The sequence below is a fragment of the Calidris pugnax genome, unplaced genomic scaffold (genome assembly GCF_001431845.1).
Source record: "Calidris pugnax isolate Ruff unplaced genomic scaffold, ASM143184v1 scaffold58, whole genome shotgun sequence".
Classification (NCBI taxonomy): domain Eukaryota; kingdom Metazoa; phylum Chordata; class Aves; order Charadriiformes; family Scolopacidae; genus Calidris; species Calidris pugnax.
Genome location: NW_015090868.1, coordinates 7,455,710 through 7,483,383, shown reverse-complemented (window position 1 = coordinate 7,483,383; position 27,674 = coordinate 7,455,710). Strand labels below are relative to the sequence as shown.

Genomic DNA, 27,674 nt, shown 5'->3' with positions numbered 1-27,674 from the left:
GGGGCACATCGTCAGCTTCAGCCCCGCTGCCTCAAAGGGGAGTTAAGCACGTATTTTACATTCTGTCCTGAACGAGAAAGATGTAGTGCCACAGTCACCCGAGCTGCAAGGGGAATACACACAGTTATTAAACAGGCTGCCCAGCTCACCGCAAAGGATGGGTACGGCTTTTCCTGCGCTCTAAGCTACCATTCAACAGAAAAGAAAAAGCAGCTGGCCAGAAGCAAACAGAGGGATCAGTCTATTAAGATTTTTATTCAACCCAAGCGTCCGAAGGTACCATTTTATTATGCCAGCCCCGACACCAGTGACCTTTCTTGCAGGCTTAGGTCAGTCCTAGGGGGTTTGGGATCCCAGAGGTTCAACCCCGGGGACGTGTATCCCACTGGGCACTGACCCGGCTCACCCGAGCTCATGCAGCAGCACTTCCAGCCAGGGAGATGGGCCAGCTCGAGAACCACACCATGGTGTCACCCCAGGAGGGGACCAGCGTCCCTCAGATGGAGATGCTCACCATCCGCTCCATGCAACATGACCCTGGGGTGGCAGCTACAGTGCCACAAGACCCCATCTTTCAGTGGTGGGGAGTGGAGAGACCAGAGACCCACAGCCCTGCCACGTTCATCCCACTTCTGCCACGATGTCAGCCTCTTGCTCACATCTCTGCAAATCCCTGAGGGGAAAAGATGACGGGGACTGCAGGAAGAGGGGAGGAGAAGGCAGCAGTCACAACACCCCCCTGGAAATCACCAGGGGCTGCCACACTGTGAAAGCTGTGGGGAAGGTTTATTTTCAGAGCAGGGATGCTGACTCTTGGTGGGATAGAGTCCCCCTCCCTCGCAGTGCCCCAGTCTGTGGGACCCCCTGGAGCAGAGGCTCTAGTCTGGCTGCATCAAGCCCCACCAGTAATTTCAATGTACTTCCATAAACCAGCCACACAGTCACCACTTAGTGGCCGGGGCCACTGGAAGCACTTAGGAAGACTATCAGTTCCAAAAACAATTATTCTAGTTAGCACAACAGAAACACAGATTTTCAGTATACGTGTCCCCTGGCCCCTTTGAAAAGTTCCTTCAGAGGAGGCTCATATGACATAGAATCACAGAATGGTTTGGGTTGGAAGGGACCTTAAAGATCACCCAGTGCCACCCCCCTGCCCTGGGCAGGGACACCTCCCACCAGACCAGGTTGCTCCAAGCCCCATCCAGCCTGGCCTTGAACCCCTCCAGGGATGGGGCAGCCACAGCTTCTCTGGGCAACCTGGGCCAGGCTCTCACCACCCTCACAAGAAAGGATTTTTTCCTCATATCTAATCTAAATCTCCCCTCTTTTGGTTCAAAACCGTTATCCCTTGTCCTATCATTACTATGGCAGGCTCACCAAGACATGCTCAGGTTCTTCGCCCTCCTTCTTTCTACATTTTTTTTCCTCCAAATCACAGGGAGGTTCTTTCCCTCCCCGTTTCCAGACAGCTCCCTTTGGCCTTGAAGGGCCTGACAGGTAACAGACCTCCTGCGCTTCCTTTTCTCGCTTCCTCTCATCATCAGACTTCAACATCCCATCACAAATCTGTTCTGGTGTCCAGGACTTTCTAGTCTCCCCCCTGTCCTTGTCCTCAGGGCAGCTCTCCAAGCACCAGCCAACACTCTTTTCAGGTGTTTCCACACCTAACCAGCTCCTGGCTTTTCTCCTGGAAGACAGACACACACAACATTAACAGCAACAAGTAGATTTCTATAGATGAAGGCATTCACGATGTGGCTGTTTCTTACAGCATCACATCCCCAGTTGTCACAAACATTTCTTCCCCATGAGATTTAAAACCAGAAAGAATAAATAGGATACCCACATCCAATATAATTAAGTACAGCCACCCTTGAAAAAGGGAATACATGGAATACAAAATCCTGGCATCTGGATGTGAAGCTCTTTAGCAAAACTTGTCAGCACTTCAAGAAATCAATATGACAACCGCACCACAAAACACTAGATGCATTATTATTAGTATCTTTAATAACAGTACAAATATTAAAGTGCCGTATTGTTTACAACGCAAAATTAAAATTTTAATTTTAATCAGTCCTGTTTACCCAGCAACATTCTGATTAGCAGTCAGAGCTGATTGAACGGTGGAGGGGGAAGAAAAAAAAACAAAAAACCAACCCACAATCCCACTTAGAAGAAGGTATGCCACGTAAAAAGACTTTGGTGGGAGTCAAGTGGCGGCAGCAGCAGAGCCGTGCGGCCAAGTGAAGAACGTACCCAAGGCTCTGGCAAACCAAGGCACAACTGATGCCACCGAAGAGGTGGTTTGAATGTGTTTCTGTTTCCCCTCTTCTGGTGCAGGGAGCCCGTCTGAACATTTGCACGGCAGAATTGAAATGCACATTAGCTTGAAACAATGAAGGGATAGGGAGGTAGAGAGCGAGGAGTAAGAAATCCCAGGGAACCGTAGGCAATTGCTTCTTTATTATGCATATTTTGCTGCTGGAGCACATTATTCTCATTCTCCTTAGGGCACTGTTTGTTAAGAGCACAGTAAATAATGTCAACAACCAAAAATTCAGCACACCGAGCTTGATTTTTTTCTTTCTTTTTTTTTGCCTCATATTTGGATGAGGGAGAGTGCCCTGACAGAGGCTGGGTTTTCCAGCAGGAACCTGAAGGATGCAAGAGAGAAGTAGCAGCTTCCCATTCCAACCCCTAATCCGTAATTCCTTCTAAGAACAGAAAAAAATCGGGTAGAGAGAGAGAGACAAAACAAGTGACTGTTAATTCATGTACCCTGTCACTTATATCTCTGTTTTTAAGTGCTGCCCTTCTGCTGAGCAGGTCACAGAAAGAGGGTGCCCTTCTCACAATGGGCAGCAGCCAATTACCCATCAGTGCCTTGCGGGTACCTTTTTTCCCCTCATTTCCTTCAAGTCTGAAAAAGTAAACAGGTGAGTGAAGCGTAAAAGGAAGGGAACATGGATTTAAGGGTCTCTGATACAGGGTTTCTCAGACAGTCAGCTCTGTTTAATGCTTTTCCACCCTCTCAGCAGTTCCCAATGCTGAGGACGTTGGGCAGATGCAGACTAAGCACTTGAAACAAGTTTTCCCCCTCTGTTCCCAAATCAGAGAGAGTTTTACATTAGACAAACCTGGATTTTAAAGGGAAGGGGAGAGAGAAATCTGCTAGAGGAGGCTTTAGTGGTGCAAACCCTTTGAGCCAAGAGTACCAAGAGTCCATACCTCACACTTTCAGCCCTTTATTATGTAAAATCCTTTTCTTTCCTACAGCTGGGAACCAGTAAATGGCCTTTCAGCTGTGGTCACTTCTGTCCCTCATCCCCCAGTGCTCACAGCACAGCAGAAACCCACCCACACCACCCCCAGTGGGTGACTACAGAGTATATTCCTCCCTGCTCTGTCACAACCCTCCGGCTCCCCACAGCCCCAGCCCCACCTCAGGAAGGGACCCCAGACCCCCAGGTGAGACCCTCCTCTGGATAATTGCCACTTCAGGACACCCAGGTGAGACCTCTGCCCTTCGTCCCACCTCTATTCCATTGAGATTCCCCATCTCCCAGCTTCAGAGAGAAAAGCCAAGAGTGGAAAGTCACAAGCAAAACAAACGAAAAATTGTATCTCAACAGCCTGAAATCCCCACAAGATTCATTTTTTTTTGTAGCTGATGAACTGCTGCAGCTTCTGTCGTTCTGTACGTGGAGACTTCAGGCTGAGCGATGCACCAGAAGAGCTTTTATTGCCAACGTTATCACAGGCTATTTTGGAGATCAGAACAATTGTCCCGGTCACAGCATACTTTTTGTTACCTTTGTGAAAATATTCCTAATATACAAAGCAATAAAATGCTCAGTCAGTGATCAAAGCTTCAAAGATGGAGATTATGCTCTCGTTCAGTACGCCAGCCCGCGAAACCACCCTTTCTTAAATGAAATTTATGTAAATAAGATTGCCAGTTCCTTGAGTTCTCTGACAGGGGAATGGAGTATAATACTTAGAAGGAAAACCTAGATGATGGCAGGGTTTAGATTTAACCTTTCAGACAGTTAGATTGAACTGGATGGGATCTCAGTGTTTTATTCCACTGTGATTTCTTCCTCCAATTAATGCTCCTACCAAAGTGCTTCCCCAGAGTCTCCTTTCAGCTTCCTGTACTGGGTTTTTCAAGCAATCCCTAACGAAGGCTCAGCCCTGTCCCCAGCAGGCTCAGAGGGGGGGTGAGATTTGCCACAGGAGAGGTGCTGGTGGCCACCATGAGACCCGTGAAGTTTCACAATGGTGATCCATCAGCCTCAAGGAGTCAGCGGTTCGAAGCCCAGTTGTATTAATGGCTGGAGGAATGGGTTGATGGAAACACAATTAAATCCTACAGCAGGAACAGAACAATGGGCTAGGTGGCCACTGGATGGAAGGAACCTTGGAAGAAAAGGACCCAGGAATCCAGGTGGACAAGAGGTGAAGTGCCCTTGCACCAGAGGAGGCTATCCATGTACCAGGCTATACCAGATTGAGCTTATCTAAGATCACATCTGAAGTGGTGTGATCTTTGGGGTCCCCAGTACGAGACAGACAGTGGGGAGACACTAAGGTGATGAGAGGACGGAGCACATGATGCATGAAGGCATTTGTTGAGCCTCAAGAAGAGAAGCTTAAAGGTGGGAGGAACTTCACCCCTGACTTGGACTACTTAATTAATGGGTGGTAATAGAGGAGACAGACAAGACCCTTTTCAGACACGTACACCAAAAGGATGAGAGGCAACAGACACAAGGTGTAGCAGTGGAAATTCTGACTGAAGAAAAAAAGAGAAAGACACAGTGAGGGTCAAGTACGGGAATGGATGACCAGAAAGGCTGCAGAATCCCAGTTCTTGGAAATACTCACCCCAACAAGGCCTGAGCAATTGGATCTAACTTGTAAGTCAACGGTGCTTTCAGCAAGGGGTGAGACTAAACACCCTCAAGAGGTCCTTCCAGACCAAATGGTTCTGTTCGTCTTGAACTTAAGCTTCAGGAGCAGAAACACTGTTCATTAAATTAACCTGTCTTCTTTGTTTCCTCTAGTAATTACTCTTTATTTGCAAGCCAAAGCAATTCCTGAACTATTAAAAGAAAAAAAAGCCAGCAGCACACAGATTTCTCAGCACGGATACAAAGTAAGGGTCAAACCTTCTTTAAGTTTTGCTCTAAAACATTAACCCCAAACCAAGCACACGCTGTCTCAAGTTGTGTGTGTGCTTCTCCCTCTCCATGAGGGTGCCCTGGAACTCAGAGAAGCCACTTACCAGCCTGAGTCACCTGACAGTTGCTCTGAAAAGTTGTGTATGTGGCTCTATCGGATCAAAAATTGATTGGAAGAAATCTAAAAGGCTTTCATAATCTCCAGTTTTGCTCTTTGTTACACAAACAGGAAAGTCCTGGGGGGGGAAAAAAAGAGTAATGATAAAAAGTGGTTACATTTCTAAAAACACCTGGACATTGATTCAAAGAACTCCTCAGTTTTTATGCACATTATATGCTCCCATTATCCCAGGCCTGACAGAAAAATACTTAAGTAACCAGAATCACAATGGATGTATCTTTTCAGTCTGAACTTACATCAGCAATTATCTACGAAGAAAATAGCAATTTTGCTGCCAAACCCAAAAATTCTGCAGCTCCTCTTCCCTCTGTCCCATTGTCAGATCAGTTTAAGTCAAAATGCTTCTACTTATTAATTCAGGCCAGGGAAAAAGATGTGCATAAGCTGTTTTAGTGACATTTTATTAAAGTAATTTTTCAGGTTTCACCTCCCCCTCCACATATGTGCAAATTTCTTCTCCTGGCAGTGAGCCACAGACCAATTTCGAGGTGGAAAACAGTTGTAGGGGAAAAAAAAGAAGAAAAAAACAAGTCAGAAATTACTTTATAAATGGACACATCTTATAATACATTACAAAGCTCCCTTTAGTAGCCAAATGGTCCATGAGCATTACACTTTATGTAATATCACAAATGCACAAAATATGCTTTGCTTATGATTGCAAAAACAGCAGCACTCTGGAGCCAAGCACATGGCTTAATATTATAATTACGAGTCTACTTCAACGTAGTGGATTTTAATAAGACTTTAATAATACTGGTATGAAGCCAAATTACATAATGTCCCAAAATATGAAACAAAGCTTTTATAGAGAAAATAAAAGCTCATTGAAGTATAACCATGTTTAAAAAACAAAACAAAAAAACCAACCACCAATGTTATCTAAACAAAGCCATTAGGCATATTTAATTTAAAAAAAATGAAATTAGAGAAAAAGGAACTCCAATCTATTCCCAGATCTCAAGATAAAATTAAAAAGGATATTATTTTAGGCAACATTTACGAAAATGAAGGTACTACGCCAGCACTGGGAAACAAGCTAACACCGTAATTACCTCTTTTGGCACAGACACAGATATGGATTGACAATCTCCAATTTCTCTCAAAGGACAAAAAAATGACCGAGTTACCATACAGGTTGATTTGAAGACTGAGCTGCGTTGGATTGTCTAGGAACAGCTCAGACCAATAGAATCAGTTCCTTCGACACATGAAAATCAGCTCCAAGTGAGAGTCTTGAAAGGAAAGAGCCAAATGATTTACTCCCTCAGCCCCTTCCAATTCTAGAGCTTTGGGGAAAACAAGGAGCTGAAATCACCTGTAAAGCAGGGACTGGTCTCAGAACAAATTCCTCTCTCTCCCCATCCCAGGTACAACAGCATTAAATAGAAATTAAAAGAAAAATCAGCATTTCATTTGTTGGATAACGCATGCAGAATGTCTCACGTTCTTAAAATTATATCTTTTAAATATTAGTGTTGTGGTAGCTGGAGGATTAGTATTTGCACAGCTAACATTTTTTTGTCCTTTATTAGGATGAGCTATTTAGATCCATGTATCCAATAGAGAGATCAGCATATATTAGCATATCCCAACGTACTGCTGGTTCCAGTGAGCGCTACTGTTCAGCCGAGTGAAATGGGCGCTGACAGCCCATCAGAGCAGGTGGTGAGGAACACAGCAAGAATCACAACAGTTTTCTTTACATACATTACATTGTCTCATCGACATGTCTCCAGACTTTTTAAGCAGTTTCGATAAAGGCATTAAAAAATTTTTAAGCAGATTTAGATTCCACATGACAAGACTGAAGTGAGGGGGCTACATTTTATGCCTTGGATTTCTTAAGAAGTCTACTTTAGCTACAGAAGCCATTAAAAAGTTGCAAGTAACTTGAAGATGAAAGGCATTAGCAGCTTTTTAGAAAAGGATAATCACACTCTTCTAGAGACTTAATGAGACTTAATTCACAGAAGCTTTTGACTTGGTCTGCTGTTAATTGAATCAAAGTCGATGATGATCTTGTTACACTTTGGCTTGAATTCCCTAAAATAAAGAAAAATACAGATATTAGTTAGCGAGTAGTTAAAACATTTTGCTTGCTTTAGCTCCAGCTAAATTTTTGAAGGAATAAGGGAAAAAAAAAAACAACCTTCTTGGATTCACATAGTTTTCATCTCTACGGGAGCCAATTATAGTGCACCACACTGAGAAAAACCTGGACAAGAAAGACTAAGACAAAAAAGACACATGGAGTGTGTTCGCCTGTACGTTCTTCGGCTATTGGAGTTCATAAATTACCCAGGAGTCAAAGGACTTTTAACAACTTTGCTGCAGGTGGTGGCATCATGATACCAGGGCTGGGATTTTTCTTCATATGTATTTACATTTCAAATATATTTTCAATTATATTTTAAAATATTTATAGGTACACATACATGTAGACATAAAAATATTTTAATATACTGCGTATGTATTATATATACACATATATGTATACCTATGTACATACAAAAGATACTTGGAATATATTTTGATGACTATTTTGATCACTTTTTTTCCTGCCAAATTTTCAAAGAACACTTTCAAACCTTGCCTCACTATATTAAAGGCTTTTTTTTTTTGTGCTAGGGGAATAGATCACATTATGCATCATACTGGGGGAAAACCCAAACTAGTTAAGAGGGAATCATTTAAAAATTGTAACTGTAAAATTAATACTGCCACAAAATGTTTCCTTTTATTATCATTAGAGCATCTGCTACAGCAATTAGCAAAGAAGGTATTTGGGGACCCAGCATATATTTTCCAGTCTACCAGTAAATAAAGGATTATGCAAATAGTGTGGATTTAGTGCCTAATTAAGGTCTGCAGTTCAGTTCAAGAGATTCATTAAGTACCACCTACATCCTTAACAATCAATACAAGAATGAATAACAGTCAACACAGAAAGGCCCCTGCTGCTGACCACGGAAACTCTGGATACTTGGTCCAGAATAACAATCCAAAATGCAGGAAAGACTTCTCACCCTGGAGAAGTTATAAGATTTGACTTGCAAGAGAATGATTTATGCCTCTTTGTCAAATGGTCTTAGTAGAAAGGAAATACACTGAAGGACTAAAACTGAATTTCAAGTACTGCTGTGTTTTTTCGCAGATGTTTCTTAGCCCAGTAGGTACCTTTCATCCTAAAATTTTATCTGTCAGAATTGTTATGTTTGCAAATTTTTCGAAGTCTTTATATTAATATTGTAAAACTTTTTAGAGTTGCAAAAACCTCCCTGCCTGCATAATTAGCCTCACCCCCAGCGTGTTATTGCTATCAAACTTGCTGTTGAACAGACTGTCTTTAGGTATCTCTGTCAGTGTCTTTAAAAACCCCACTCTTCAAACATTTTTCAGATTCTCATTACTTTAAGGCAAATATTCAGTTTTATCCTTTTCTCACATGAAAAGCTGACAAAAGAAGAACGGACAGCTACAGGCACCAAGAATTAATTATGGGTGGCTGGTTTGACACCATCCCAAATTGACTGCAACAAAAAGATACTAAAGTTTCAACAAAGATTGGGTAATCCACAACAAAAAAAGAACTGGACACTTGAGGTTTAAGGGACTTCAGAAGATCACCCAGTTTAACCTCCTGCTCAGAGCAGGGTTGATGACTCTCCCCCAGTACAACGTAACCAAAAACCACCCCATTTGCAATTTCTCCTGTGGTCCAGGAATGACTGAGTATTCCAAATGGACCATTTTCTCATACAAAGATTATGAAATTGAAATTTAACCACAGACAAGGCCAAAAGAATGGTACAGCAGTCTGTCAATCCAGTATCTTTCACAGGCATCCTAGCACGCCATCTACAAAACACCACCGAAGAGTAAAACACTGCACAATGCAAAGAAGAACTTTTGCCCTAAAGTTGGTCTCTTTCACACACCATTTTCTTCCTTTCCAAAATAAAAATAAAGTTAATCCCAAGTTCTCTTACCTATATATAACACCTGCTAAATCAAACATCCGCCGAGCAGCTGTCATTTCTGTAGTGTCATGATACTTGTCAGACATAAAAATAACTTCCTTTATGCCTAAAAGAGTCATACAGAAAAAATATGTTAGAATTACACTAAAAAAAAAAAAAAAAGGAATGTCTGGTGCCCAAAATCAGAAAAGGTAGCATTCATCCACATGTTCTGGAACTCCTTGGTACAGCTCTACTTCCTAAAATACTATAGATTGTAAGGTAAATGTGAAGTAGAGCTGTTTTGGAAGAGGGTTCTTTCAAAAATGCTGGAAAATTCCCCTTTTCACCTAAGTTTAACTCAGAAAACTAGAACCAAAAACTTGTGAGCAAAAGCCCCAAGACAGACAAGACTAGAAATTAAGCATTTTTACAAAAGTAATTGAAAACTTACTTTTCTATCTCTCTAATAGATAAAATTCCCTCCAAAAAACTTAAACCCCAAATCCTATTCCCCTTCCAAATGCATAGCTATAAAAGGATGCTTTTTTTTCCTTTTGTTCTCTGTTTTATACAGAACTCCCAATCCCAGGTTCAAATCCTTATGAACGCTGTCCCAAATTTCGGAATGACCTGTGCCTAAATCACTCAGGCAGGGGAGAAGCCTAAAGGCTGACCCAGGAGAATTCCCAAGCGTTTCAGAGCCTATGGACATCCTACTGGGTTTACCAGACATCAATACATTGCCATTTAGTGCTGGCCCAAGCACGTGAGGAAAAGGATGAGTGGCTGCATCGAGGAAAAGTAGCCATCAAATTGAAGACCATTTAGATTTTGATTAACTAAATAAGAGAAATGTAGCACAAACACCGAATGCCATCATCTTTCCCCCTCCACCTCTCTCCATTTCAAACCTTACTGACCAAAATAAAGCGTTTGCTACTTCCTTCCTAGATTCCTGTGCTCATTAGAGGTGAGAGAAACTCCCCAGAAGAGCAATCCGTGCCAGGCTTGCAAGATTTTACTCAATGAGCAAAATATATGCTACCTTAAGTGGAGATTTTTTATCGAAGCCTACTGCAGATACTGCCTAATCTGAAAAAAGGCGACACATTTAGGCCAGCACACTTGCTGCAGTGGAACAGATTTATAACAATTGTAATGAAAGACATAATTAAAGTAGGATCATAGAAGTCTTATGACATTTATGAGCAAAGATATTTTAAAATCTTCAAATATCTACCATGCATCACATTCAAATTAAAATTTCATGTATATACTCCCAACAGACCTTTTGTCATGCAGAAGTTTATTTCTTTCTGCCCTACTCCATTCAGTGTGTCAGAGCACAGTAAAACTGACAGTAATTATATGCAAAGCCTGTGTTGTTCTTTGGCAGCTCCTGGTCTAAGAAGTTACAAACCTAAATTAGAAGCACGCTTAGAATCACAGAAGATGCAATTAGCACTGGAAAAATTTGGCACCGTTCAGATGCAAAAAAAAAACCCCACAAGTAGCATCTTATGAAGTTGACAGTGCAATTAATTTAGATCTAACAGCAGCAATTTAACATCAAATACATCTGTGATAAGATACCAAGGAGCAGGCAGCACTGCAACCCTGACAAATCAACCTGGCACTACTCCTTACCTGCCTGGATGATGAGCTTTGCACATTCATTACATGGAAATAAGGCAACATACATGCTGCAGCCTTTCACGTCGGCCGAGTTCTTGTTCATGATGGCATTCAATTCAGCATGGCACACTGATTTAATTAAAAAAATAAAAAAGAAAAGAGAAAAAAAGAGAAGAACCAATTCATAAATACCATTCATTAAAATAAATCAGCCAAACTAAAATTAAAGTGTTACAATATAACTGCTTACATCCTTTCAAAGGCAAATCGCTTGCACAGCTTGTCATAAAGGGCAGGGAGGAAGAAATAAAAGTGGAAATACCAAGATCAATGAAGGTCAATTGTTGTGACCAGGCTGCCGATTAGTAATGATATCATTAAGCACATTAGCATTGCCATTTGCTAACACCTATTGCAGGCAACAAAGCCCTAGGCTGTGGGCCAAGTAGTTGCAACCACCCTAAGTGAAGCAATATCTCACAGCTTCACAACTCTCTGGAGTATCTAATTGCTAGTATAAAACAGCTCATTTATGTGTTTACATGCACAGATAGGAACAGTCTCAGGGTTATAAGAGCGCACTGTGCGCTCTTAAAGGCAGGAGAATCGCGACGTAAAACCCAGCAGCTCCGTCCTCTGGGTCCCAGAACAGCCCAGCACCACCACGAGATTCTCTCACCCCAAGAACACGCAAGACAAGCTCAACCATAAAAAAAAAAAAGTCCCAGCTTTAATATTAAAGTGAGTTTACTGCTCATTAAAAGGTGCCAGACTTCCCAAGCAGGAAAACAAAGCCCTCCGTTTGTCTCCAGGGATTGGAGCTCGGCCAGGGAGCAGCAGACCTCCCTCCCTGCCTTATTCCACAGGAATAAGAACCCAGCAGCTCCTGCTGGACAGATCGCACCTGAGGGTTGAAGCTTTTATGCTTTACACATCAGCAGATTATCAAAACACGGGTGAGGAGGAGGCAGCTTCTGTCGTACACCAGGATCCACTAAAAAAAACATTAATATCTCTGTGATAACTTCCTGTTTACTCCTAGGGATGACAGCAAGTTGCATAATTTATACACCGACCGACGAAGAACCTGCCTGCTGCCCTAAGTCATAAACAGGGGCTGGAGTGTGCTGTGGGTTCCAGCTCATTAAGAGACCTGTGTGTGCAGACAACATGAAGAGTTTTTCCACTGCTTGTTCTGAAGAACAGATTAAATAAAATAAAAAAAGTAGTTTTCCTCTCCCTTGCGTACATAAGAAAATTAAACCAGGCAAAGTTTCCTAGCACAATTCAGAGCATACCTGCTGCCACACACTGACCTCTGTGTGAATGTTCTCACCACACAGAGAATAATGGAGTGCAGGCCCTTCCACAGGCAGGATTCCTTGAGGAATGGAAATGTTTTCCGTATGCGCTAAACGTCTACGTGGAATTTTCTAGGTAACAGGCAACGTGGTCCAAATTTACATCCCCACTTACAGCACCTGAACTTTCCCATGCAGACAAGTCACAAAGGACCAAACACGTGCTAAAGAAAGCTCAGCGTCGACTTCTGCAAGCAGCCCCCAGCGTCGCCGCAGCCATGCCATCCACATACCTTCTCATAACCACTAAAGCCAGAAACTAACATAAAAAATAGGAAATTAACAAAAAAAAACCCCACCACTAAACCAACAAAAACCCACCGCAGGCACCATCACATTAAGGTTTCTGTTACTGTTATTATTGTTTCTATTGCAACCCTAATTGGGTCACACTCTAACCATAAGCCATTCATTGTACAAGACACACAATAACATGAACCTACACATTTAGAAAATCCTGAAAATACATTTAACTCCAAGTATAGTACAGAGTTGCACTAATCTTACATAGCCTTCACAATAAACAGGCAGAGGATTATTTTTCTGGGGTTACAGAGGATTGAGTGAAAAAGAGTGTCATTATTTCCGCAACTGGAACTAGGTTATGTCAACAGGACAGAAATATCACTTTTAAGCTTCTTTGAACAATATACTTATGTCTAGGCAGCAGTCTAAAATATGGAAGGCCTCCAGAAGGAAGGGGTGAGGGAATGTTTTCAAAGGCTCACAAGAACTTAAAAAAAAAAAATAAAACTAATCCTTTCAGTAAATATTTTTCCTTCACTTAAAACTCAGAAATCTTCAGCTATAAAAGACAAGCTTCATTATTAGTACCGCAACAAGTTTCCTTCCTGCGCTGATGAGAAAGAGAGGCTCTTTCATCAGACTTCTACAAACTTTCAACAACAAACCTCTTCCCAAGCAAAAACAATTCCAGGCCAAAAATAACTTCTAGAAGATAATCAGCTGGAGCGAGGGAGAAGAGAAATTTTGCCTCCTCATCATCTTAACACAATCTGAAGTTAAGAACAATTACGACTTTCCAGTGCGGAAAGAAGAGACAGAGACAGTAATAAGAGACAGAGACTAATCATTCCAAGACAAAAAAAGCAGTGGGGTGTCCCAACAAACCCAGCAGGCTCCCGTTTCAAAAACAAAAGGAGGCAGGTTTTTCATGCACACTGTAGCCCAACCAAGTATTTCGTATTGTAGAAAGGAGTACAGGACTCAAAGTTTGCAATGATTCCAGAAGTCATGTTTTTCCTCCCAATATTTTTTTTTTTTTAGTCCACAGGGCTATTAAATACAAACCCATTTGGCCTCGGTTGTTGGAACTTGGAAGAATATTCTGGGGGACTATCATTGCATGTGTCTTTGCTTTATACATTTCCCTAGACATCTACTACTGGCCCCAGTAAGGAATATTTTACTAGATGGTCCTTAAGAAGGTACAGGCATCAAATACTTTCAAGCTCTGTCCCATCACTTTTCATTCCCTCTTCCTCATATTCCCCTCCCTCTGGCATTGATCGTTACCAATTTATAGATAAATAGTCTGTTCCCCAGATTTTTCTTATAGACCTGCCCAGCTTTGTACATTAGCGAGACACAGAAACCAAATCCAGGAGTCCAAAACCCCTCTTGATAATGACTAAGTAGTTCACATTTGGGGTGTCGTGAAGTTTTCTAACCTATTAAGAGCTCCTCCTAATACATACTGTTCTCTCTCAGACAATAGAGAATCCAACTTAGAATATCCTTTCACAGGTGCAAAGTATTGAGAACTCTGAAAACTGTATGTTTAAATAGACTAGTAAAACTAATAATTTTTACAATACCCTATAGGGGCCCCCAGTGCTTCGGTTTTTAAAAAAAAATAATCTTCACGTATAGCCAACATAAGATTAAGTCTGCAACGTTGGTTTCTATTCTGGAAAAGTGGCTTGAAAAGTATTCTCGAAAGGCTTCATTAGCTGAAGAAATAACCGTGCAACGAGAAGTTTGTGTGTGCTCTGACATTCCCACTGCCTGCTACAGTCATGAGAGGAGGGGCGGGGGGGGGAATGAAGCAGAGGAATGACTGCCTTATTACTGGTAGCATTAATTGCTGGAGTTTCTCTCTTTCCTCACTGCGTACTGCTTTGTGTGGCATTTATGAGGTAGAACTCATCCCTGAGCCAACCTGTAAATAAGAGACTCTTATTTACCCTATTAATGGCCATTTTTCAGGGTTAACCACTTAATGAGAACATGCTCTTAGTGGGTTGTGTCAGAAGTATCCTTACCACCTACTAAAAGTGTGCTGAGCAGAGATTTTACAAGAACCACAGGACTAGTCAAAGTGGTTCTTAATACTGTTTAAGGGCTCAGATGCTTGATGAAGAGCTTAGGGTAGGGACCACCATGACACATCACCTTTTAAAGAAGCAATCAAAGGGGCTGGGGGGAATGACCTTTCCATGTGATTAACTACAGAGCCAGACTAGGAATTCTGATAAATTACACACTAAATATGGTGTTACATTTGAAAAGAATGTATTCCAATGCATATAGATTGTCACACAGCAAGTTTTGACTTAGAGAATCATAGAACAGTTAAGAGTTCAAAGGGACCTTAAAGATCATCAAGTTCCAACCCCCCTGCCCTGGGTAGGGACACCTCCCACTAGACCACTATTTATTAACCTAAGGTTTTATGCTGCTGTGTTAAACAACTTGACAAATATTTTGGGTTCCCAACTCAAATCTATAGCAATAGCACGGCATTTTTCAACATAAACGTGGCACAGAAGTGGGTACAGGGCGTTCTGGCACCTGGCCCACTTCTTCAGCCTTTGGGGTAAAATCTTCACCTTTTCATATTCATCCCTTGCCCACCCCATCTTTACCCAAGCTCCACCTCCCAGTTATCCTTTACTCGCTGGAGCCCTGACACTGGACATCGCAAGGATCATGGAAGGGACCAAAATATTATTGAAAGGAACGGGGTCTGGAGTGACAGCCAGTGGGGACATCCTGCTCCAAGTTGGTTCTACTCCCAGCAGAACACAGAGGCATTTCTTAGTGGGCAAGCAGAATGAGAAAAATTATTCTTGGTGTTTCCAACTCTCCAAACTTTCTAGATATTTGATGTGTAACACGAGAGTTGGACAGAAATCCCTGCAGGACAGAAGAGTGGGTAGCTGTAGGTGGTAACTCTCTCCCATAGATCCCCTTTCCAGCTGAAGCCTCTGCTCGGCACCACCAATCAGAGAGAAGAGCATCACACTTCTTCAGAGTGCCTTATCAAGTTTTGTGCTGTCAAAATAACAGCTTCTACAAAAGTAACATTTGCCTGAATATCTCCGAGTGCTCATAATCCTAACAGGAGGAAATGTTGATAACAGTTTGTTTCATTTTACACAGCAGGTACTGTTCAATTAGAGCGTACTTTTTGCCACAGCACATATTTTATCGTATCTGAACCTGTATAAATATTTGTAAGCATATTTACTCAATATTTTTGTCTATTGCTCGGAGGTTTCTAAATTTGCCAGTCATTTTAATTTAAAACTCTCTTAATTAGAGACTGGTTGTCAAATGGATGTTCTTAGATTACAGTGGAGACAGAGGGCATAACAGGAGCACGGCGACTGGCATCAGTGGGAAGAGTTGCGTTAATAGGAGAGAAATGCAGTGTTTTAAATGATCGGCGAGAGGAAACCGAGCATCATCAAATCCTTGAATTCATCTAACAGAAACAGAGGGCGCTCACTTTTGACTCCGAAAGCCAGAATTTTGTCTAATTATTAAGCAGCTTCTGCACACGGTACTGAACACAATGCTTCAGGAAGAGCATTTTAATAACATCTTAGTAAAGGAGGTGTTCAAAACCGGCCTGGTGCAGAGAGACATCCCTGCTCCTGTCGCTGACTGGCAGCCTGGAAAAAGTCAGTTCCCACATAACAACGAAAGCCCAATTTTGTGCTGGGGAAAAAATGGCATTCTGCAAAACACCCAGCGCTGTCTGACATAACAAGGCTACGCTCCCAACCTGTTCAAATATATGCTGTAGCTAGAAGGATAAAAAAGTTTCAATCCGCTTGAAGATTCTCCTAAGGAATGTACAGTATCAATAATATCCAATAATACCCAAATGCCTTGCAAACATTTGCATTCTCCAAGGTAAAGCGAGCACCACCTACCACGTTTTGATGCTTTCTTCCAGTGGTGCAGCTCAGGTCACACTAAGATACAGGTAAATACAATTTTATTTTAATCAATCACAACCCTTTCCCTGACACTGAGCTGAGCAGAACCCAGACTGGAGGGTGCAGGTTAGATACATACCGTATATTGCAGCAGACTCAGGATAATTGAGACATTGCTGAATTTCAAGATACAGTAAAATTTAAGAGCAATGGGACTTGTTTAGCCTCACAACAAAAGTTCAGAGGGTTATTGTCATCAGTAAGTGCACAGGGAAAGGGGGGAAAGGAGGAAGGGTTAATTGCAGTGAACAAAAGCTAAAAGAACAATGCTGGCACACACAAGAATGGATAAACAAACCACAAATAAATTTCAGGTGGAAATTGGAAGTTTTCTAGCCATGAAAGAGTGAATCTGATCAGAGCTGTGGGGTCAACGCATCCATCTGTTCTGCTAGAGGTCAATAAATTTATTATGGGATGATCTAACGAGCTTCTGCAGAGATGATAACCTCGGGCTCCAATCCCCTGCTACGTCTGTACTGGAAAAGAGAGACAGGGCCAGGGACTGAACCTCCGCCCTGAGGCCAACTGGCACTGACTGGCTCCTCTTCACCTTACTGGGGGGTCCATCAGAATTACAGAGCACTTGGCCCTGGGATTCCTCAAGGCTCCACCAGTCCCACGGCTCCATGTGCTTATTTTGTATGTCTTGGTTCAAAGTGCATAAAGAAGCGAGATGACTTTCTTGCAGCCCACCAGAGCGGTATTTTCACCGCATGAAGCAGAGTACGTGGTGCACATCCCCCTGTATGGCCGGAGGGAGGGAGGAGGGTTAAGCAGACCATCTCAGCAGGCTTTGGCATTACAGGATGATGGTTTTCTTCCAGCCTTTTTCCTCCCTGCCCTCTGGAGCAGCCTTTGAGCAACCTGTTCACAGAGCAACTCTCAAGCTTTGTTCTGGAGAAAGCTTGCCAGAGCGGTCCAAAGCAGATGGGAAGAGAGCTAATGTTTATGCCTGACCTACAACACCACACAAAACCAGGCGGTCAGCATTCAGATCCACCCCTGGCCCTTTTCCATAGCACTGCAGATCCTATGTCTAAAAGGTCATAGAATTATCCAGGTTGGAAGGGACCTTCCAGACCATTTAGTCCAACCTTCAACCTAACTCTATCCAGACCATTTAGTCCAACCTTCAACCTAATTCTGACAAAAAACATCACTAAACCATGCAGATCCTATGTCTAAAAGGTCATAGAATTATCCAGGTTGGAAGGGACCTTCCAGACCATTTAGTCCAACCTTCAACCTAACTCTAACAAAAAACATCACTAAACCATACTGCTAAGCACCACATTTACCCATCTTTTAAATACCTCCAGGGGTGGTGACTCTACCACTGCCCTGGGCAGCCTGTTCCAAGGCTTGACAACCCTTGCAGTGAAGAAATTTAGAATCATAGAATTGTCTAGGTTGGAAGAGACCCTTGGGATCATCGAGTCCAACCATCTACCCTACTCTACAAGGTCATCCCCTAAACCATGTTCCTTAGTACCCCATCTAAACGGTCCTTAAACACAGCCAGGGATGGTGACTCCACCACCTCCCTGGGCAGCCTGTTCCAATGCCCTATCACTCTTTCGGTGAAAAATTCTTTCCTAATGTTCAATCTAAACCTACCCTGTTGGAGCTTGAAGCCATTTCTCCTAATATCCATCCAAGTCCTCCCCTGGTGCAACTTGAGGCCGTTTCCTATCACCTGTGACTTGGGGGAAAACGCGTTTTTTCCCACCTCCCCTGGTGCAACTTGAGGTCATTTCCTATCACCTGTGACTCGGGGGAAAACGCGTCTTCTCCCACTCTCTTCACTACACCCTCCTTTCAGGGAGTTGGAGAGAGCAAGAAGGTCTCCCCTCAAGGTGGGACCTCACCAGTGCCCAGTACAGGGGGACCATCACAGATGGCCCTAGTCCTAGTAGCCACACTGTTCCTGATACAGGCCAGGATGCTGCTGGTCGTCTTGGCCACCTGGGCACACTGCTGGCTCATATTCAGCCTGCTGTGACCAACACCCCCAGGTCCATCTTCCAAGCCACCATCAGCTTTACCTAATAAGCCAGAGTGCAGCTCTTGTGATGGTGCAGCCAGCATTCCCATGATAAGCTACCACAGCACATGGCAAGATTGTACCATCTCTGAACAAGCTCGTCAGGAAAAGCAAGGCTAAAAAGTTCAATTTACACAAGTGCTGTGATGATTAGCAAAAGCAGAAAGGAAAACATGACAGTTTAATGAGATTTTAGCAGCAATTCTATGTGTGTCTGCATCTACCAGGATTTTTTAAAGCAGAAGACTTTTTTTTCATATATATACTTGTCTGGTCTGTCAACTGTGCTATCAAGATTAATAAGAAACTGCTAGAGTTTAAATGATCTGTGAATTACAAAATAGGTCATTTATTCATCACAGCAGACACTTTATGTTACAAAGTTGTGATTTTTTTTTAATGAGGTGAAGACTATGATTCTTGGGGGAAAGGGTTAGTAAGGAGTTAGACCAACTCCTAGAAATGAACTCATTTCTCCAACCTGTTAGATTGGTTAGTGCATTTTTTTTTAAACATCACGCATTAGACATTTATACTTTACTCCACATCTTTCAGAGTCAGAGTTAAATAAAAAAAATAAAATTCTTCTCAGGTCATCTTGTAAAAAGATTCCTCATAAATTCATACAGCATTTTTAGTTTAAATTGGTCAGCTTAGGTTTGAGTGCCTGGAACACACTCAGGTCCCAGAGACCACCCACACTGACCTTAGTTCAGAACTGAGACCTTACAGCAGCGCAAAGATTCAACCAAAATCAATATTCTGTTTTCAGTACTTTCCATTTAATCAATGGGCTAACACTTGTTTCCTCACCCTATAAATAAAGAGCAGTCATACCAAGTTGTTCCACTGTGGAACCGTCATTAGACATAAAACCAGTTTTTCTGTGCTTTAGAGCAGACTTGAAATTTGGCAGGAGCCAGCCCCAGTATCGGGAATACATCTCTTATGAAAAATAATATGAAACTGTCTCCAGCTTAAGAGTTAGCGTTAGAGGTTTTATAATAAATTGGTGAAGTGAACAAGGACAAAGTACCGGGGTTTTAAGAACTCAAGTATGAAACTGATGAATTATGTGCTGAGCCCCCGCGTATCATCTTTCACTGCGGCGCTACAGGAAACGTAACGCCGGCTTCTGAGAGAGCTCTGAGTGAGCACAGGGAATGTCAGAACTCATGCAAGTCTGATTTCTGCATCAGACCAATTGTTAGGAGTTCCAAGTAAAAAAACTAGAATTAGCAGGCCAAGTGAAATACTGTATGCTGGAAAAGAGGATCTCTTTGCAGAAGCTCACTTCCCCCCACCCGGGCAGGGGGAAGGGAAAATTCCTCAGACCTCTTGTTTGGTTTTGTGATTCTTTCCCTCCTGTTCCTAGGACCAGGACAGGCTGAGATGCAGCACAGGATGAAGGAGCTCCTCATACCCCACTTTCCTGAGCCCATGGCTTCTGCTGCATTGGTCTCACCCCACAGAGGTGCAGCAGAAACTGGTGTGGAAGCAGAAAGATGAAGGGAAATTTAAGAGCACGTTCACTCCTGCCTTCCTTATCAGGTCTAACCAGGAGGCAGCTCTCAACTCCTTTTCCATGCCCAAAGGACAGCACTGAAGCTTGAGGCCACCCAGCAAGTTGTCTCCTTGGTTCCTGCAAACCACACTTGGCCCAAAGGAGGTAACTACTACCCTGCTGCAAACCACACTTGGCCCAAAGGAGGTAATAATAATAATGATATAATAATGATAATAGGTGCACCAAGATTTGCAGAGGACCCTTCAAAGCGGGCTTGCAGAAGGCCAAACTACACCTACTGCAAAGACAGACAGATCCAAAGCAGCATTTGGCCACATTTACCATGAAACTGTCCTTGCTCTTCATTCCTTTTGGCCATTTAGTAAATGGGAATCAAACCAGAGGCTGAAATAAGCAACAAAATTCACCTCACCCCTAGCAGGGCACAGCAGATGAGGCAGAAATGGCGTGGAGTGACAGAATGCAATCACATACTCAAGACACCAATATGTATTGCCTGTGCCATCAACACCTGAACACTGGAATTTCCCACAACTACTCGAGTTTTTTTAATACTGGTGTTTTAGAACAAAATGTATTTGTTTTGCATATACATGCTCTCTGTAATTTCTGGGGAGACGAACACTCAGAAGCAGCAATCATCTGCAAACACTGCAACTGTGTGCTAATGAGCTGCATTATATTTACAAGTTTTCACTACACGATCCGAAACGGCTAATCCTGAATTCAGCAGGAAGCCAGTCCTTCATAAAGACTGTTTTCATTTATTTTCAGAGCTGTGATTTTCATCCCGATGTACCACACACGGGGACATTAACAAAAATCAGGTGAGTGGAAGAAAAACTGATCGATATTTTACCAGTTGAACTTTCACATATACAGCCATCACAAGTGAGACCGATTAACCAGAAGAAGCCTTACCATAGGGATATTTTGTGTCTAATCTGTGTGCTGCTGTTCTTGTCCAGGGTAGTACATCATCGCTGCAGCCATTAGGCATCCCATTGTATCCAATCCCAACAATCTTGTTCTCTGAATTTACAATGCAGGCACCAACCTAAATAAAATGAGATTTATGTAGTACAAACAGCAGGCAAAACGATGCATCAACAAGAAAGATGAGACTTGAAAAGTCAGTCCTACAGTTTGCATTTAAGAGAGACAAGCTTCACTTAATATTAAGTCACACCTTCTAGTGAGCAAGGCTACAATTAGGCCTAACTGGTGGTGCTGTAAAATGTCACACCTTCTAGTGAGCAAGGCTACAATTGGGCCTAACTGGTGGTGCTGTAAAATACGTCACAGAATCATAGAATGGGTTGGGTTGGAAGGGACCTTAAAGACCATCCAGTTCCAACCCCCCTGCCATGGGCAGGGACACCTCCCATCAGACCAGGTTGCTCCAAGCCCCATCCAGCCTGGCCTTGGACACCTCCAGGGATGGGGCAGCCACAGCTTCTATGGGCAACCTGGGCCAGGCTCTCACCACCCTCACAGCAAAGAATTTCTTCCTGAGATCTCATCTACATCTCCCTAGACACAACCTTGCTGCCCCTCTGGTGAAGCAGCCCCTATCCCAGCTGCCAGCACTGTTCTTTGTCCCACTATGATATAAACCAAGGTCAGGGAGCAGAACCAGCACTGAATTAACTCTACTAAACATAAGCTTTCTGTCAGTTCAGCGCCCTGAAGGAGCTTTTCTAGCTGAAGCAGCAAAAGAAAAAGTATGGAAGATGGAATAGAAATTCAGTAGTGTTGACCTAGGTAGAGACAGGCTCACAAACCCTCCTGGTTTGTTTACACAAAATACCAGAACTTTTAACTTCCACCCTTTCCTACTTCAACCCAAGTCTGCACAGGGACCCTTCTTATAGAATGCTGAAACCTCCTGCTCTTATGTTTTCTGCCCATATTTTAGACTTATTGACACGGCAATAGTGCTGGTTTTAATTCACATATTTATCAACCAGCTCTGAGTAACAAAAATTTAGCCCTAAGTGAATAACCTCCAGAAAGCTGAGAGTCATAATGCACAGAAGCCAGCGAGTAACTCAACATGCATTTTACTCCGTGGCTCTTCTGGGATTTGCTTCCTGAGCTTTTTCACACAAAGGAAGACTAACAGGACACCTGGGCCCTGCAAAACAGCATGTTTCAGGAGATGTATCAGTTGCCTCAATCCAATATTCACATGAAAGAAGTGAAGACTGGGCACAGAGAAGCAGAGGGGAAAGGGGAACCCCAAGGGAGGAACCAAACTAGAATAAAATCCCAGTCAACCCAAGAACAAACAAAAGGGAATTTTCATACTCTTATAGGTGAGGAAAAGGAACTTTTAAAATGCTGTGTCTTAACAAATTCCTATCTAAAACTTCCAGTAGTTTTATTCTCGTCTAACAGTAACTGTATTTAGTGGAAAAAGGAGAGAAAATGCATGTGTTCTTTTAACCTCCAGATGAAAAGAAGATTTACAAAACTCTAAGCTGCAAATGTACACACAGAATTATACACATGAGGTCAGGCCCAGTAAGAGAATTTCTGTAACAAAAGGTGCTGACCATGTTAAAAATCAAATAGCTATATACTGAAATAACTTTTAATAAGAAATCCCTGAAAGTGCTACATGTGCATCTGAGGCAATGTGTGATACAGATTAGGTTATGTTATTCTTACGCGTTGCCTTCTTACCTGAGAACTTGGATCCTTGCTTCTTTGTGCTGACAAAAAAGCTACTGCCATAAAATATTCAGGCCATTCCAAATAATCCTCTCGCTTTTTGCAGGATGCTTCATTGCCCAAACTATAGTTTATGGAAAAAAAAATTAACAAAAACCAGCCATCAGCAAACAACACATAGCTAGAGTTATTAGAGATTCTATTTTTTTAACGTCCACAAGTTTAAAGCAAACATTCACTAATACTTTAACAGTAAAACCATCAGTGTTACATGCTTTCCAGGAATTTATATATGCAACATTTCCTTTCAGGGGAAAGGCATCCAAGCGGGTTTGCAAATTTCAGTTTTAGATAAGATGGCTGAGCAATTCAGAGCACTGAGCTATTCAAAGAGGGAGCAATTTATCCTTTATAGATAACATTTTGCGTGTTTCTAAGATTCAGGTGTATCATGTACTGGCATTCTTTTCACCCAAACAACATAATCTTTTTTAGGATGACTGCACTAACTGCAAGCCTCTAATCTAAGCTATTTTGTACTTCTGCCTGTCACAAGTGCTTCCTAGATTTCTATTTGGGAGCTTCCTGTGCAGTCATTAATTTCTGCCCATACAGTTAGTGCCAGGAGTTTGCCTCTCATTACATTTACCAGCAAAAACGTGAAGCCATTCTGATAGTCCCTCACTAAGTTTCTCCTGAGATTATGGCCTATGAAACCCTTCTAAAAACTGAGAGATGGGTTAAGAACTTTTCCCTTCGATATAACGTATAGAAGTGGCACAAAAGGTTCCTTCTTTCCCTGCACTGGGGAGCTTATTTGGGGGAAGGAAGGAGGGAAAAAAGGTGATGCATCGTTTTCTCTTGCCTGCTTACGGTTGAAGGACTGCTCGAGCAGTGTAAGACCCAATAGGGGAAGTTCTGTGCTTTTCAGCTCAAAAACATGAAAGACAGACTTACCTCCTCCCGCCCCCCTCCCCAGCATATTTAAGCTTCGAAAATTTCAAGGAAGAGATTAAACTGAAAGAAATTTCCCCAAACTCTCACCTATTATCACTACACTTGAAAACCAAACCGATGCAATATCTCAAATACAATAATTAGCCAATCAAAATAAAAAGGGCACAGTACTTTTCTTCCTGGGCTCCCCTCACTGAGCACTAAAAGTTAAGTCCGAGATACCCTTCTAGTGACATACAGCCACACAGAAAAATACATCATAGGTAACTGCAAGCAGCAAGGCATCTCCTAGCAACACTAGCACCAGCACTTTTGGAAGACAAATAAACATTAGAAGACAAGTATTTTGTTAATTATTATTTTTACAACCAAACCCACGTATTAGAGGCTTGCAGTGAGCTTGTCATAAAGAGGTTACGTTATCTGAGTGAAGACAATGCCAGCACATGACAACATTCCTACTTTAGAAACCTACAGGGTGCTATTTACCAAAGATAAAATTCTGGGTTTGAATAGTTCATAGATGGCAGATTACGAGTTAGCAATTTTGGCTTGTTCTTGGAATGAATGAGGATCATCTCTCAGGCCATAGTCTCAAAATAAAGCAGGAGAAACATCCACTCTCTCCCACACATTGACAACATTGTAAATAGTGCCCAGAACTGTCAGTTGTCAAAGCAAGCACACAAATCAAGTACGTGGAAGAAATTCTTTGCTGTGAGGGTGGTGAGAGCCTGGCCCAGGTTGCCCAGAGAAGCTGTGGCTGCCCCATCCCTGGAGGGGTTCAAGGCCAGGCTGGATGGGGCTTGGAGCAACCTGGTCTGGTGGGAGGTGTCCCTGCCCAGGGCAGAAGGGGTGGAACTTGATGGTCTTTAAGGTCCCTTCCAACCCAAACCATTCTGTGTTTGTCTGATTCTGAATGCCCAAACTGGCTTGAGTCACCATAACCAAAGGGTTGAGGCTATACCCTGCTAAGAAAGAAAAGTGTTCAGAGAACAAGAAGCTCACAGCAGAAAGAAGAAATTAGAAGACATGCCCTCATACCTCTCTGTGACAAATTGAGCTTCGGCAGGTTAACTGAAACATCAAGAAAGTGCTCCAGCTAATTTAAGTGATTATTTAAAATATCTCACAAAAGCAGATCTACACAATCCAAAACACCACTAGACTTTAAATGATCAGTTTAATACACTCCCGACTAAGTGACACTCGCAGTGATGCCTTTGGAGAGGCAGGAAGCACACAATGCAAACTCCACCAAGTAAAACATTCTGGGGAAAGGGCTCCAGAAAGACAACAGTTCTCTCAACGAAGTGATTGTGCGATCTCCTTTTAAATTATTCCCTAGCAACCCTGTTTATTCAAAACACAACAATAGCTACTATTTACTTTTCTGGTAAATACAGAGCTGTGCTTAAGTGGAGGTCCCTCAGAGTACCAACTTCACAGGGAGAGGAGCCTATCTGAAAAATGAGCAGAAGGCTTACATCAAAGAGAACATTAAAAAAAAAAAAAAAGAGAACCCTTACTCAATTACTTCTACTTAACATCACTGTATTTGGTGAGATAATTCCCTCAACTCAGTGTGCAGGAACGCAGGAGTGCGAAATGGGTATAAAACACTTAATTTCTGATTGAGCAGAAGCCAAGGCCTTGGCTAGCAGTCAAGCACACACAGGGAAATTAAGTTTATGGATTTGGGGCAGCTGATCCTCTCCCTTACGCTCATTTGTAGTTCCAGAATTGCATGAATGAAAGCTACTCTAGAAAATACTACAGCTACCTCTAATATAAGCAATTAAGGCTCATCCTCGTGATAACTCATAGGAGCTTATGAATAAAAATAATGGGATCTGAAAGCCATGAAGATAACACTGCTCAAGAAGAAAGGGGGAAAAAATATCCTTAACTTCTAGAGCAATTAGTAGCCTGTATAAAAGTCTGTGTAAACAGTATTTCAAAGGAAAACAGAAGAAAAAAGATTCTGCAATTAAGAGGACAGTGCCTCCCTTTTCAGTTCTTTTACATCCATCTAGGATTCAAGTAAGCTGAAACACCACCTGAAAATGGAAGAAATTTCACTCAGATGCCAAAAAAAACCAAAAGAGGTCTATCTTAATGAAAAATTTAGTTAAGAATCCTAAAAACACAACACATCACCTCAAATCTTTCCATAGGAGCACTATGACACAATATAGTACAACTGGTGGGTATCAGACTTCTTTCTCTTCTTCAAGTTTTTCCTCTGCTTCCTTATCTCTGTCATGTGCATTGTTCCAACTGCACTGGAGTAGTTCCTTTTCCCCACTATCAAGTATACACTACCGAAGATCAACTACCAATATTTTGTCACCAAACTCACAGAGTTTAAGGTAATAAGACAGGTAAAGCGTGTATTAAAAATAACAATAACATTTGTTTCCCCTAAGCACCTGCAGCGCCCCTGTTCCCCGAAAGCCAAACCGGATATGGGTGTTCTTGGTGACTTTCATGACCAGCTCCTTCTTTAAATCTCAAATATAATTCAAGATCGCTTTTATATCAAGCAAATGTGGCATTTCCTTCACTCGAGGCTTGCCCTCTTTGCACTCACACAGCTACTGAGAGATGGCCATCACCACCGGGAGGCAAAGTTTTGAGAGAGAGATAGAGGGGGGGGGGAAATAAAATCAACCTTTCTTGCTGCAAACTGAAAGTTTACTTACTGTGCACTGAAAATGACCGACATTAACACTTTTTTCCTGAGAGACAACCCACCAAACCCGCAAATACAAACCCGCTGTAGAAATACCGAGGCCCATCCGAGCAGTATTGCCCTTCACCGAGCCCTGTGAGGGGGAGCCCCCCCTCAGCGGCCATGACTCCCCCTCCCGCCTCAGAGCCCCTCAGGGCCGCTCCGGAGACCACCGGCCGCTCTCCCCCCTCACACGCCGGGGCCGCAACCGCCGACGGAGGGACGAGAAAAGCACCACGCGGCCTCCCCCTCCTCTTCCCCGCCGCCCCTCCGTGCCTCTGCCCCTCTCAGCCCAACTCCTTCGGCGGCAGGGAGGCGAGCCCGGGGGCGGCCAGCCTACCCGTTAAGGTGGCGACCGGGCTGATGGCCGTTCATCCCGCCGCGGGCTCGGTCTCTCTCAGGGCCGCTTTGGCGCCAAAACGGGAGAGGGCGGGGAGAGGGAGGGGCAGAGCGCTGAGGGGAGGGGAAGGAGGGCGAGTCCGGGGGTGCCCCGCCGCCATGTCGCGGCCCGGCCCCGCCGTGAGGGAGGGCGCTGAGTTGGGGGGGACTGTGCTTTGAGCCGACCCGGGGGAGGCCACCTCTACCCCTGGGCTCCTGCGGGCATCCGCCGTCCTTCAAATGAGTTACTTTAACGTGAGGCCTCGTCATTTTGGGTTTTTTTGACAGATGCTGCTTCAGGCGTTGCGCTGTGACACGAGCGTGCAGGTTTTCGGCCGGCACACGCTCCTGAGGTAAATGCTGTTTACTGAAGCTTCTTTAGCTTATGTTAGACATTAAAATGTCTAAAAATCGGGTTTGGTTTGTTTTTTTTTTTTGTTCTCCGGATATGAAATTGATGTGGAAAGTGAGTTATGGTTTATTAATACCTCCAGCTGCTGCTAGGTTTTGGAAGTCTCCCAGGATGCTCAGGTAGCTGAACATAGAGAAAGCCCATTACGGTGCAAAATAAGTGGTATAATAACAAATATTAAACATCGGTATGGTGTGTTTGTCTTCCCCCTGTGAGGAGCTGCCTGCCCTGGCTGGCTGGTTGCCACAGGGGCCTGTCTTTATGGAAGCACTTGACAGGGAGCAAGGTACAGATGTTGGCTCCATAGGGCTGTGAGACATTGAGAGAAATTGGGTGAAAACTGCCCAAACCCAGCCATACA

At 43.0% G+C, this 27,674-nt stretch overlaps 1 protein-coding gene across 2 annotated transcripts; it reads right to left on the bottom strand.

Moving 5' to 3' along the window:
• Positions 1-5,755: 5,755 nt before the first annotated feature.
• On the bottom strand, positions 5,756-26,945 carry DCTD (dCMP deaminase). Of its 2 annotated transcripts, none has more exons than XM_014945521.1 (6): positions 26,864-26,945; positions 22,845-22,956; positions 21,078-21,213; positions 10,983-11,099; positions 9,363-9,459; positions 5,756-7,416 (listed from the first exon to the last, which is right to left on the bottom strand). In XM_014945521.1, the coding sequence occupies exons 1-6, from the start codon at positions 26,896-26,898 to the stop codon at positions 7,338-7,340; spliced, it is 576 nt and encodes a 191-aa protein (XP_014801007.1). In that variant the 5' UTR covers positions 26,899-26,945; the 3' UTR covers positions 5,756-7,337. The 2 variants fall into 2 exon arrangements, with proteins under 2 accessions (XP_014801007.1, XP_014801006.1); XM_014945520.1 differs by lacking the exon at positions 26,864-26,945 and adding an exon at positions 26,566-26,682.
• Between the last annotated feature and the right edge of the window lie 729 nt (positions 26,946-27,674).